Genomic DNA, 12,490 nt, shown 5'->3' with positions numbered 1-12,490 from the left:
ATGTGGCCGGTGGCCTTCTTGCAGGACTCGTGACTAAATGACCCCATCTTCTCTCTGACGTTATTTCCCTGGAACTGTGGGGTTGAATGACTAGCATCTGTTAGCGTCACAGTGGATTATGGATATTCGAACCTGCGGCTAACCAGTGACTACGCCGGGCAAGAGGGATTCCCCAAGTGTCCCGCTGAGAGCAGCCCATACCTTTCCCTTCCAATCTGAGGATTCGACTCCACTTTGGCGTGAGGGTCTCAGAGGTGCGCTACGAAAGCTGTTCACGTGACATGGAACGAGGAATGCTAGCGGGACCGAGACGTTTCGGGTGCCCCTCACAAGGGTAAACCTGGACGTTTCTCTTCTGACCTCCTGCCCTCAGTTTGAAATGATTCAGATGGAAAGATACAAAAAAGGAAACATTTCATTTTATGTAAGCTAACAGCCTGGGACGTTGATGCCCAAGAATGAGCAAAGAATACCAACGCCCATAGGCATCTTCCACTGAAGATGTTTCATCTAGGTTTGCTTTTATATAAATATCACCCAACATCTCTTTGTTTAAAAAACAAAAACATAAAGTCCCGCAAATTAACTGCGACATGAAACATAAAAATACCCGGACGATATAAATCAGTGGAAACAAATTTCACCATGAGCTACAGATATGAGCCCCATTTACAAATCTGGAGTAATAATAAAGTTTTCCCCAAATGTTCCGAACCCTCAAACGTCATTTGAAATACAATACAAAATTCCAGACTGAAACCAAAAAGAAAAAAACAACAAAAAACACCATCACAACAGGGGGTCGGAGGGAAAGGGGGGGATGTGGAACGATTATCAAATCTCCAGCGCCTGTCAGATGGAGTTTCGCAAAAGAGATGGTGCATCCGCAAATCTTGGGCAGTCGACTAGCTTCACTTTTAGTTGTGCTTCCATTAAAGAACTTTGAAGCCCGAATATGGGCTCTGGTTTTCCCTTGAAACTAGGTAAAGAAAACCCTAAGCTTAAGAGAGCTGCGGATTGAATAAACGTTCCGCTTCCCGCCCCTCCCGTGAGAGACTGACAGTCGGTCGAAAAGGAACATCTTTTGAAAAGCGGAGCCCGGTCTTCTCCCCGGGCGACACCTCGATCCACGCTCACTGGATCACATCGCGTTCTCCGTTACTCGGCCCCTGAGGCGCACCCAAGTAGGTCAGACTTGGAAGAGGCCACGGATTCACGTTTTCAGCCCGCCCTGGGTATCGGAACGCCCGGTTTCTCGGGGGTTCCGTGGCTCCCGCCGGAAGTCCGGTAGACGAGGGGCACCGGGCCCGCCCCGTCCGCTCGATCCGGCTCGCTCCCGCACTGGACGCCGCTCACACTTCCCGACGGCCCAGAGCGTGGTTCTCGGGGAAGACGGGGCCTCGAGGGCCACTTTGGAGAAAAGGCCCCCGGGGAGGCCCATCCGGACGGCCCCGTGTTGACGGTGAGGGGGAGAGGGAGCGGGGGAGCCGAGAGGGTTAGGGTGGGCCGCTCTAGTTGTGCTTCGCCCGGCCTCCCTTCAGGTAGCTCTTCCACCTCTTGACGAACTCCTTGAAGATGGGGGCCTCGTCGATGGTGCTGAGCAGCTGGAGCTGGTTGATGTGGGTGGTGTGGTAGTCCCAGCGGGCTAGGTTGGGCGCGGTGCCCAGGACGAAGTGGCGCAGGTCGTAGATGGTGCCCGAGCCCGTGTCGTAGAGGGGGAGCATGGCCTTGAGGGACTCCATGCCCCGGTCGTACAGGGCATGCGCCTCTCGGCCCAGCTTCTCGCCGGCCGTCTCCTTCAGGTCGTAGAGCCCGATGAGGGAGTACATGAAGCCGTTGAGGACGAAGGAGCTCGGGGCCGTGGGGTACTCCTCGTACCAGTCGTGCCTGTTGAGGAACACGGCCTTCACGCCCCGCTGTTCCGCCGGCAGCCCGTAAGGAGCGGTGGCCCTCAGGGCGGCGCTGAGGAAGGCCCGGTCCTTGGTCAACAGGTAGGCCCGGACCAGGGTGGACATGGCCTGCCCCTGGGCCATGGCCGAGTACCAGCCCGGCTCCAGCGACCGGAAGCCCTCCCCCAGCTTGCGGGTCACCATGATGGGCCATCCGCCCCGGGCGTCCTGGTTCCTCACCAGCCAGTCGCTGGCGGCGAAGAAGGCGGCCATGTGGGCCGTGGTGGAGATGGTGACGTTGTCGAGGAAGCCCCTCCCCCTCACCACCAGCCGCACCACCCTCTTGGGCATGATCTTGGTGGGCCGGACCGCCTTGGTGGCGGACAGGCCCACGCCCTTGCGTAGGTCCGTGACCAGGTCCCGGGTGACCGTGCTCCAGGCCGTCCGGGGCCCGATTCCGTAGTACACGTCCCGGTCCCGGAAGGCGATCAGCTGGGTGTTGGACACGTAATGGATCGTGAACAGCTGGTTCTTCTCCGTGGTCTCCAGGACCACGGACACGCTCCCGTTGGTCTGGAACTTCAAGTCGAAAGAGATGATGAAATCCTTCGTGTTCCCCAGCGGGAGAGACACCCCCTCGGTGCTTTCTGGAGGTAGGAGAGTACAAAGAGCAACACAGATACATCAGAGAGCTGGCTGGATGAAATGCTTGGACACTTCCAGAAATTTTGTCTGGAAATTTGGAGAACCAATGAAAAGCACTCAGAGGAAAGAGCACGGGCTTGGGAGGCAGAAGACCCGGGTTCTAATTCCAGCTCCGCCCCTTGTCTGCTCTGTGATCTTGGGTGAATCGCTTCACTTTGTCCGTCACCTCATCTGTCAAATGGGGATCGAGATTGGGATCCCTATGTCGGACAGGGCCTGGGTTCAAAGTGATTATCTTGTACCTCACCCAGCATCAGTACAGTGCCTGGCCCACAGTAACCACTTACTAAATACCATTGGGCAAAAAAAAACACCACAAAAAATCAGAAAACCACACCACCTAATTAGCTGTCAAGGTGAGATGTGAAGGCAAACCCCCGCAGGATCTGGCCAGAATCAAACCTGGCATTTCCATTTTCGGTGTCCGTTCGGTATAGCTGATTGCTGAGTATACACAAATCATAAAATTAGAGATTCAGGCCTGACTCTTGGAACATTAGAAAGAATCCTTCCTTTTTCAGCTGGCCTCATCCACATGAGAAAGACACGACTGTCTGGGTTTAAGGAAGAGTCCAGATGGGAGCTGAGGGGGTCTTTCAGCTTCTTCTATATCAGTTGGCCTGAGAACATTCTGGGCCTTTTCCAGAGTGGGATTTTAGCCCAGGCAGAGCCAGTCTGCCCCACCACAGGGAGAGGGGCAGGTCAGAAGGACAGTGAGACTCAGGGGAGTGTTCGGGACCTCTCGCTTCTCAAAGGACTCACAGACATTTGCCCGGAGGCTCAAATGCTCCAGAGCAACTGGCAAAACAGCCACCTTACTCGGGAAATACGCCAGGGAAAAAAAATTCCCATTTGGGAGTCCGAGGATCTGGGTTCTAATCCACGCCCCGCCACCTGCCTGCTGTGTAACCTTGAGCAAGTCACTGAACTCTTCTGGGCTTCGGTTTCCTCCTCTGTAAAATGGGGATTTAATACCCACTCTCCCTTCCACAGACTGTAAGCCCCACGTGGAACAGGTACTGTGACTGGCCTGATAATCTTGTATCTAACTCCAGCACTTAGAACTGTGTTTGACACACAGCAAGCACTTGATAAATCAATCACTTATTGGAAGCGGAGCACTGTAGTAAGCGCTTGAGAGAGAAAAATAACAGGTCCGGTAGCCTTTAAACAAAAGAAGCAACTTGGTCTAGTGGTTGAGCACAGGCCTGGGAGTCTAATCCCCGCTACACCACTTGTCTGCTGGGGGACACCGGGCAAATCACTTCACTTCTCTGTATCTCAGTAACCTCATCTGTAAAATGGGGACTCACCCTGTGAGCCCCATGTGGGACAGGAACGTGTCCAACTTGATTAACTTGTAACCACTTCAGCGCTTAGTACTGTGCTTGGTATACAATAAGCGTTTCAGAAATAACCATTCGATAAGACACAGAATAATATTCTTTCTCCTTTACCCAATTCTACAAACATTTTCAAAGTGTCCTCTTTAAGGGTGAGGCAAAAAAAGAGCTTCTGCTTAGTTGCTCTTATCTCCTCCAAGTTTTGGAAGAATTTCTATGCAAGATGAAGTTTCGAGCAGAAGACTGCTAAATTAAACCAAGCAATTTGAATGGCCCTCAAGTTAACATCTCTAAGTACTTTCTGTGCACGCCCAACAGTGGGGATTTGATATTCCTATGTCTCTCTTTTCTATCAAAGTTTCAGCTCTTTCATTCATTCAATCATATTTATCAAGTGCTTACTGTGTGCAGAGAATTGTATTAAGCACTTGGGAGAGTACAATATACAACATAATGCACAATATAATAATAAACAGACACATTCTCTGCCCATAGCAACCTTACAGTCTAGTTGGCATGACGTGTCTTGGGCTTTTTTTCTTAAAATGATATTCGTTAAGTGCTTACTATGTGCCAGGCACTGCACTAAGCGCTGCAGTAGATACGAGATAGGTTGGACAATGCCTGTCCTACATGGGGCTGATGGTTTTCACCCACATTTTCCAGATGAGGTAACTGAGGCCCAGAGAACAATAATAATAATAATAATAATAATGTTGGTATTTGTTAAGGGCTTACTATGTGCAGAGCACTGTTCTAAACACTGGGGTAGATACAGGGTTATCAGGTTGTCCCACATGAGGCTCACAGTTAATCCCCATTTTACAGAGGAGGTAACTGAGGCACAGAGAATTGAAGTGACTTCTCCAAGGTCACGCAGCAGAGAAGTGGTGGAGCTGGGACTAGAACCCAGGTCCTTTTGACTCCCAGACCCGTGCTCTAACCACTAGACAATGCTGCTTCAAACTCCCCCAGTGCTCAGTATATAGGCATTCAGCAAGCACTCAGTAAATACCGTCAGCATTGCTGCTGCTGCTGCTGCTACTGCAGCTTCTGCTCCTGGTCTTTCTGCAGCCGCTACTGCTATGCACTGTACTAAACGCTCGGTAGAGTCCCCTACAACAGAATTAGCGGTCACGTCCCCTGCCCACAATAAACTTACAGTCTAGAGGACAAAGAATATGATCAAGGGATCACAGGGAAGCCACAAGAGGCAGAACATGGGTAGGGACTGTCTCTATTTGTTGCTGAATTGTACTTTCCAAGCGCTTAGTACAGTGTTCTGCATACAGTAAGTGCTCAATAAATACGACTGAATGAATTTTTTAGGAAGGAAATAAAAAACACAAAGTTGCCCGTTATTTGCACTGCATTAAGCACTCGTAAATCCATGACTTGAGGCCATCCAAGATGAGTGGATTTGGACTGTGGCCTTCAAGGTCTGAAGATTACCCTGCTATCAATAAAAGATGAGGAGAGAATGTAAAAGAGCTCCTTCAACCTCTGTGCACTTTTTATTTATCTACTTCCACGATTCGGGGTGTTCTTGACAATTGTCCCCTTAGAGACCTCGGCCTAAGGTGCTGACTGAAAGTACTTCCATTGTCTTTTTAAGTAATGGACTCATTAATTCTAATGGATATTGATTAAATAGAAAAAAAAGGACGATTCATCTGTATTAATGAAGCTGTCTTACTAAAGAGGGAAACGTTTGCAGAAAATGAATTTTGCTTTACTGATGGTTTTTTCTGCCAATGAAAATCCACAGGAAAAGTTTGATGCCCCAGACGGCGTTACAAAATGCCAGAAACTAGGTCAAAGTCTGGTCGGCACGAGAGTTTAAAAAGCTAGTCGCTTGATAAAGGTGAAGGGCAGGATGTGTGAACATACCAGCAGGAATTTTCGACACTAACTCAAAAATGTTTATTAGTGTCGGTTACGTGTGATTCCAGAAAAAAATAATAGAAATCACTAACAGATCCCAGCACTTGGGGTTTCTTTAATTAACTTATTTATTCATTCAATTGTATTTATTGAGCATTTACTGTGTGCAGAGCACTGTACTAAGCGCTTGCAAAGTACAATTCGGCATCAGATAGAGACAATCCCCATCCAATGACGGGCTCTCAGTCTAGAAGGGGGGAGACAGACAACAGAACAATGCAAGTAGACAGGCAAAGCAAAGAAGAGCATTAATTGTTCTTCCAGGCAATGGATCGACCTATTTTCAATCAATCAGTGTTACTTATTGAGCACTTACTTTGTTTAGAACACTATACAGAGTGCTTGGGAGAATACAATTTAACAGAGCTGGTGGACATGTCCACCAACTCTGTTAATGTCCCCTGACTCGAGGAGCTTACAGGCTATATGGAGAGACAGACACTAAAAGAAATTACGGAGGCGTGAATGAGTGCTAAGGTTTTTCCAGGAAGAGATATGTTGAGATTTTCCAAAGTTAGGTACAGGCACCTGAGATTCCGTCTCCGATTCCATTCAAATCAACCAATCAATCAGGGATATTTATTGAGCATTTACTGCGTGCAGAGCACTGTACTCAGCGTCTCATTCAAAATACCCAATGAGGTGGGGTTCACAGACCCGTGGTCTCTGTGGCTCCTTCATTTATTCATTCAGTCGGATTTATTGGGTGCTTACTGTGCGCATAGCACTGTATTAAGCTCTTGGGAGAGCACTATATAACAATGCCGTAAGTCTCAGGGCCGAAGCTCACGCGGAATTCACGTCTTGTCTTCCCCTCTAGATTGTAAACTACTTGTGGGCAGGGAATGTGGGTACCAAACTCTGTTTTATTTGTCCTCTCTCTGCCCCCAGTGAGCACTCAAATAATACCATCTGTCCCACCTTCCTGGCCACTTAGATGGTAGGTCCCAGGAGAGAACGTGGACCTACCGCTGTACCCTACCTGCCTGCTTAGCAGAATTAGAGAAGCAGCACGCTTAGTGGCAAGAGGGCTTGGGAGTCAGAGGTCGTGGGTTCTAATCCCGGCTCCGCCATTGATCGGCTGTGTGATTTCGGGCAAGTTACTTGACTTCTCTGTGCCTCAGTTACCTCATCTGTAAAACGGGGATTAAGACTGTGAGCCCCACGTGGGACAACCTGATGACCTTGTATCTACCCCAGTGCTTAGAACAGTGCTCGGCACGTAGTAAGCGCTTAACAGACGCCGTCATTATTATTATTAGCAGACAGCCTAGAACTCAGGAGGTATTCAGTAAATGCCATTCCTTCCATTCTTCCATACTGTGCCTATTGTGTGCAGGGCACTGGACTAAGTGCTTGGGAGAGGAAAATATAACAATATAACAGACACGTACCCTGCCCACAACAAACTTACAGTCCAGAGGGGGAGACAGACTTGAATAGAAATGAATAAATGGCAGATATGTTCATATGTGCAGTGGGTATGGGAGGGAGGATGAATGAAGGGAGCAAGTCTAGGTGACACAGAAGGGAGTGGGAGAAGAGGAGAGGAGCACTTGGTCAGGGAAGGCTTCTCGGAGGAGATGGGCCTTCAAGAAGGCTTTGAAGTGGGGGAGAGCGATGATCTGTCTGATATGAGGAGGGAGGGCGTTCAAGACCCTGGCCCAAGTCCTCCCGCTGTCCTGCAATGCCCTGCCTCCTCACCTCTGCCAAATTCTCTTCCCCTCTTCAAAGCCCTACTGAGAGCTCACCTCCTCCAAGAGGCCTTACCAAACTGACCTTCCCCTTTTCCCTCTGCTCCCTCTGCTGCCTCTCTGCCCCCTGCTTCACCTCCCCTCAGCTAAACTCCCTTTCCCTCTGCTCCTCCCCCCTCCTTTCCCCTCCCCTCAGCACTGCGCTCATTAGTATATATTTTTATTACCCTATTTATTTTGTTAATGAGGTATACATCCCCTTGATTCTATTTACTGCTATTAAGTTGTCTTGTTTTTGTCCATCTATCTCCCCTGACTATAAGCCCGTCAATGGGCAGGGATCGTCTCTATCTGTTGCCGAATTGTAATTCCAAGGACTTAGTACAGTGCTCTGCCCATAGTAAGCACTCCATAAATACTATTAAATGAATGAATGAATGTGGGCGAGAGGTCGGCAGTGAGATAGACAAAATCAAGGTTCAGTGAGATTCGTATCTGCTACGAATCTTTGTGTAGCTTAGCTCGGCTGACTTAGAGGAAAAACCTACCTGGAGCGACAAACTGCTTAACGTTAGTGAACCTGGATCTATCGGCCACGCTCACCAAAGAGCACCCTTTGGGGACGATCCACTCGTTGGACCGGCCGTTTCTGTCCTTGTCTTCCGCCGTCTCGTACACCTCGACGTGAGGGGGCTTCTCCGTCAGGTTCTTACTGTAATGGCTCAGCCCGTACTGGGCGATCTGGATGGGGTAGAAATACCCTTGAGGACCCCACTGGGTCGAGAGGGGTACACCTAGAAAGGAGAAAGAGCAAATTTGATTAAAGCCGTTCTGACAGCTCAAACTGGCTTTTGGAGAGATGGTATTTGTTAAGCGCTTCATGTGTGTCAAGCACTGTTCTAAGCACTGGGGTCCGTACAAGGTAATCAGGTTGGACACAGTCCCTGTCCCATAAGGGGCTCACAGATCTTCATCCCCATTTGACAGATGAGGTAACTCAGGCCCAGAGAAGAGAAGTGTCTTGCTCAAGGTCACACAACAGATGAGAGGTGAAGCCTGAATTAGAACCCAGGTCCTTCTGACACCCAGGCCTGGACTCTGTCCACTGAGCCAACTGCTCCTTCCCCCATGCAGCTGTTTAATTTCTGGCAAACGTCATGGGCTAAGAAACCTTTGCCATTCACAGATCAGACCGCGGTAGTGGGAAAGAAGGAGACCTTGCTCCCCAAGGTAAATGACTTCATTTTATACGGAGGTCTTTGAAGCTACCAGAAACCGGTGTAAAAATCAACCAGACGTGAAAAGCAAAATGTAGTTCTCTCTACATGGCTATTTAATTGTTTATGGCACCGCAAGCCTATTTATAAATTACATGATCTTCTAAGGACGGACAATTCTTCCCTCGGGGCCATTAATTTTATCCACAGATGTTAGGTTTTATAGAATCCTACTTGATACACTTAAGTTTCATGAAATTGAGATCCTCACGCCTAATATTACTACAGAGGCTGTTCAGAGAGTCATATCTGCAATTTTATTGAATGCTGTATTTAAGCACCCCGCTAATTACTCTTCTCTCCTTCCAATGTCAGTATATGGTCTAATAATTGGCCAAGTTTATTAGCTGGTGATAAAAATATTTGTTAAGTCAACATGTCATGCTCAAGCCAACTTGGAAATATCAATGACTGGTGCTCATTGATTTTTTTTTCCTTCTTTCCCGAGGCACAGTGAAATTCTTCAGCAGAAAAACTACTTGCTTGAAGCCGTGACATCTTTAAGCACCCGCCTGGGAGTCAGAGGGCCTGGGTTCTATTCCTGGCTCTGCCAATTAGTAATGATAATTATGGTACTTGCTAAGTGCTTACTATGACCCAAGCACTGTACTAAGCAATGGGGCAGATACAAGATAATCAGGTTGAAAACAGTCCCTGTCCACATGGAGTTCACAGTCCAAGGAGGAGAGAGTAGGCTGGAATCCCTGTTTTAGAAATGAGGAAACTGAGGCATACAAGAGGTAAAAAGGTCGCAAGCCAGCAAATGGTGGAGCTGGGATTGGAATCCTGGTCCTCTGACTCTCCGGTCCACGCTCTATCCATTAGACCAATTGCTTACTCTGTGACCTTGGGTAAGTCACGCAGCTTCCCTGTGCCTCAGTTACCTCACCTGTAAAATGGGGAATACCTGTTTTCTCTCCTACTTCTGTGAGCCCTGTGTGGGACAGGGACTGTGTCCAACCTGGTAAATTTGTATCTATCCCAGCATTTAGAACAGTGTTTGACACATAGTAAACACTTAACCGATACAGTAATCATCATCATAATAATGATAATAATACACCATGAGCTGGTCATAAGTGCTCTGTATAGTGCTCTGCAAACAATAAGCGCTTAATAAAGACGACTGAATGAATTTCTGATTTCCATCAATCATATTTATTGAGTGCTTACTGTGTTCTCATACCTGAACTAAACAGGGGGCAGCATAGCTTAGCGGAAAGAGCCAGGGCTTGGGAGTCAGAGGACTGGGCTCTAATCCCCGCTCTGCCCCTTGCCTGCTGTGTGACCTTGGGCAAGGCGCTTCACTTCTCTGTGCCTCAGTACCCCCCATCTGTAAAATGGGGATGAAGACTGTGAGCCCCATAGTGGGACATCCTGATTACCTTGTATCTACCCCAGTGCTTAGAACAGTGCTTGGCATGAAGTAGGTGCTTAATAAATATTATTATTATTAACTAAACCTTTAGATTCTCCAGTAAAGACAATTCACACCTGATGGATGAAGCAGCATGGTGTAGAGGATAGAGACTGGGCCTGGAGTCGAAAGGTCATGGGTTCTAATCCCGGCTCCGCCACCTGTCTGCTGTGTGACCTTGGGCAAGTCACTTCATCATGCCTCAGTTACCTCATCAGTAAAATGGGGATCAGTACTGTGAGCCCCATGTGGGACAGGGACCGTGTCCTTTCCGATTTGCTTCTACCCAACCCGGTAGTGCCTGTACCTAGTAAGCGCTTAACAAATACCATAATTATTATTATTGCAGTGCTCCCACACATGCTAAGTGCTCAATAAATACCGTCAATTGATTGAGTGACGGGGACTGTATCCAATGATTATCCTGCATCAACTCTGCCACTTCGTAGAGCGCCTGGCATATGAGAAAGCGATCAACCAATACCACCACAAACCTACCATAAACAAAATTCCCCTTAACCAACTAACCCCTAAATCCCCCACCCTGGCGGGACATGCACCCACCTTCCATGCCGCTGATGCACTTGACTCGGTCTCGCACCTCGACGTTGTAGCCCTCAAAGGACATGAAGACGCCGTCCGGGTGGTAGGGGGCCCGCTGGGCATACACCTTGGAGTAGCTGTGGGAGAACTCGAAGCGCTCGTAGCCGTCGTACTGGGCGATCCTGCCGTAGACGTCGAAGTACTTCTCCACCCAGCTGAAGGGCAGGTAGACCTCGGGCCCCTCACGCCGGCCCCGGATGGTCTGGTCTTCGTTGATCAGGCAGTCGATCTCCTCGTACCTGAGGCCCGGCCCGCGACGGCCGTCCGGTCCTCCGGCGACGGGGGGAGCCCTCTGCTGCTCCTGGGGCGACGCCTCTTCGTCCCGCTGTCCGCCGGCGGGGCCGTGGGCGTAGCCGGCGCTCTGGGCCGCCGCCGCCCGCTGGTCGGGTCCGTCCGCTCGGGGTCCGGGGCCGGGCTGGCGCAGGAGGTGAGCGGGCCGGTCGCTGGAGCATTTGTTCCACAGGAGCACGGTGAGTAGGGTGAACAGGGCGCAGATGACGATCAGAGTCTTATAGTTCACCCGAGCTGCCAAGCAACGCATATTCACACCATACCTGCCGGACAGATGGGGGGCGGTGGGAAAAAAAGGCAAAGATGTTCATGGAAAACTCTGCCATAAACAAACAGATCTAGGTGTTGGTTTTTTTTAATGATATTTGTTAAGCACTTGCAATGGGCCAGGCACCGTTCTAAGCGCTGGGGTAGACACAAGATAATCACGTTGGACACAAACCCTGTCTCTTTTCTACCCAACCCTGTGCCGCTGGGTGACTGCTTTCAGGGCCCGGGGGCTTTTAGGTAGTGTGATAGGTAGCCAGAGGTTGAATTGTCAAAAGCTGCAGCTCTGGAGCCGAAATCCGGGGAGGGAACGTGACTGTTTATTGTTGTGCTGTACTCTCCCAAGCGCTTGGTACAGTGCTCTACACACAGTAAGCACTCCATAAATACCACTGAATGAATGGGGCTCACAAGTCATAATCCCCATTTTACAGATGAGGGAACTGAGGCCCAGAGATGTGAAGTGACTTGCCCAAGGTCACACACGGTAGCCAGATGGCGGATCCGGGATTAGAACCTAGGTCCTTCTGACTCCCAGATCCGTGCTCTAACCAGTAGGCAACGTGGTCCATCTCCTTCCTGTTCAACTACCGAGCTTTCCCCACAGACTCCCTAATTTGATATTCCTCAAAAGGTGGGTTTAGAAACCCAGGCCTTATAGATATGTTCAGATAAAGCGCAAAACAATTCAGCCTGCTTGGGAGACTGTGGTTGGGCTGGCCCAAGAATCCCAGAAGCTGGAGAATGGCTTCTGGCACCTCATTTTTCCAGTCAAGCCAAGCAGTCTCAGGAAGGTACGCTGCCAGCTTATTCAGCAGCCAGCTGCCGGAAGAGCTGATGCTGAGAAGTAGGGAAGTATTTCCACAGGAAAATGAGATTGATCAATCATCGATCATTTATTGAGTGCTTACTATGTGCAGAGCAGTGTTCTGAGCACTTGGAAGAGTACAATTCAACAGAACTACTGGATTCGTTCCCTGCCCATATCGAGCTTACAGTCTTGAGGGGGAGATGGGCATTAATATGAAGGAGTAATTCATAATAATTTAAAGATTATGGA

General features: G+C 49.2%; 1 protein-coding gene across 2 annotated transcripts in view; it reads right to left on the bottom strand.

Annotated features, from left to right (window-relative positions):
• Window positions 1-401: 401 nt before the first annotated feature.
• The window catches only part of GLCE (glucuronic acid epimerase), a 110,078-nt gene continuing 97,989 nt past the window's right edge, over window positions 402-12,490 (bottom strand). For both annotated transcript variants that reach the window (XM_029066031.1, XM_029066030.2), the window contains 3 exons: window positions 10,834-11,426; window positions 8,124-8,369; window positions 402-2,536 (listed from right to left, as the gene is read on the bottom strand). In XM_029066031.1, coding sequence (XP_028921864.1) covers window positions 1,512-2,536; window positions 8,124-8,369; window positions 10,834-11,413 — 1,851 coding nt within the window. In that variant the 5' untranslated portion in view covers window positions 11,414-11,426 and the 3' untranslated portion in view covers window positions 402-1,511. The remainder of the gene's footprint in view (window positions 2,537-8,123; window positions 8,370-10,833; window positions 11,427-12,490) is intronic.

This window comes from Ornithorhynchus anatinus, chromosome 5, assembly GCF_004115215.2.
Source record: "Ornithorhynchus anatinus isolate Pmale09 chromosome 5, mOrnAna1.pri.v4, whole genome shotgun sequence".
NCBI lineage: Eukaryota > Metazoa > Chordata > Mammalia > Monotremata > Ornithorhynchidae > Ornithorhynchus > Ornithorhynchus anatinus.
The sequence above is the reverse complement of the archived record's forward strand: the minus strand, read 5'-3'. Positions and strand labels throughout refer to the sequence as shown.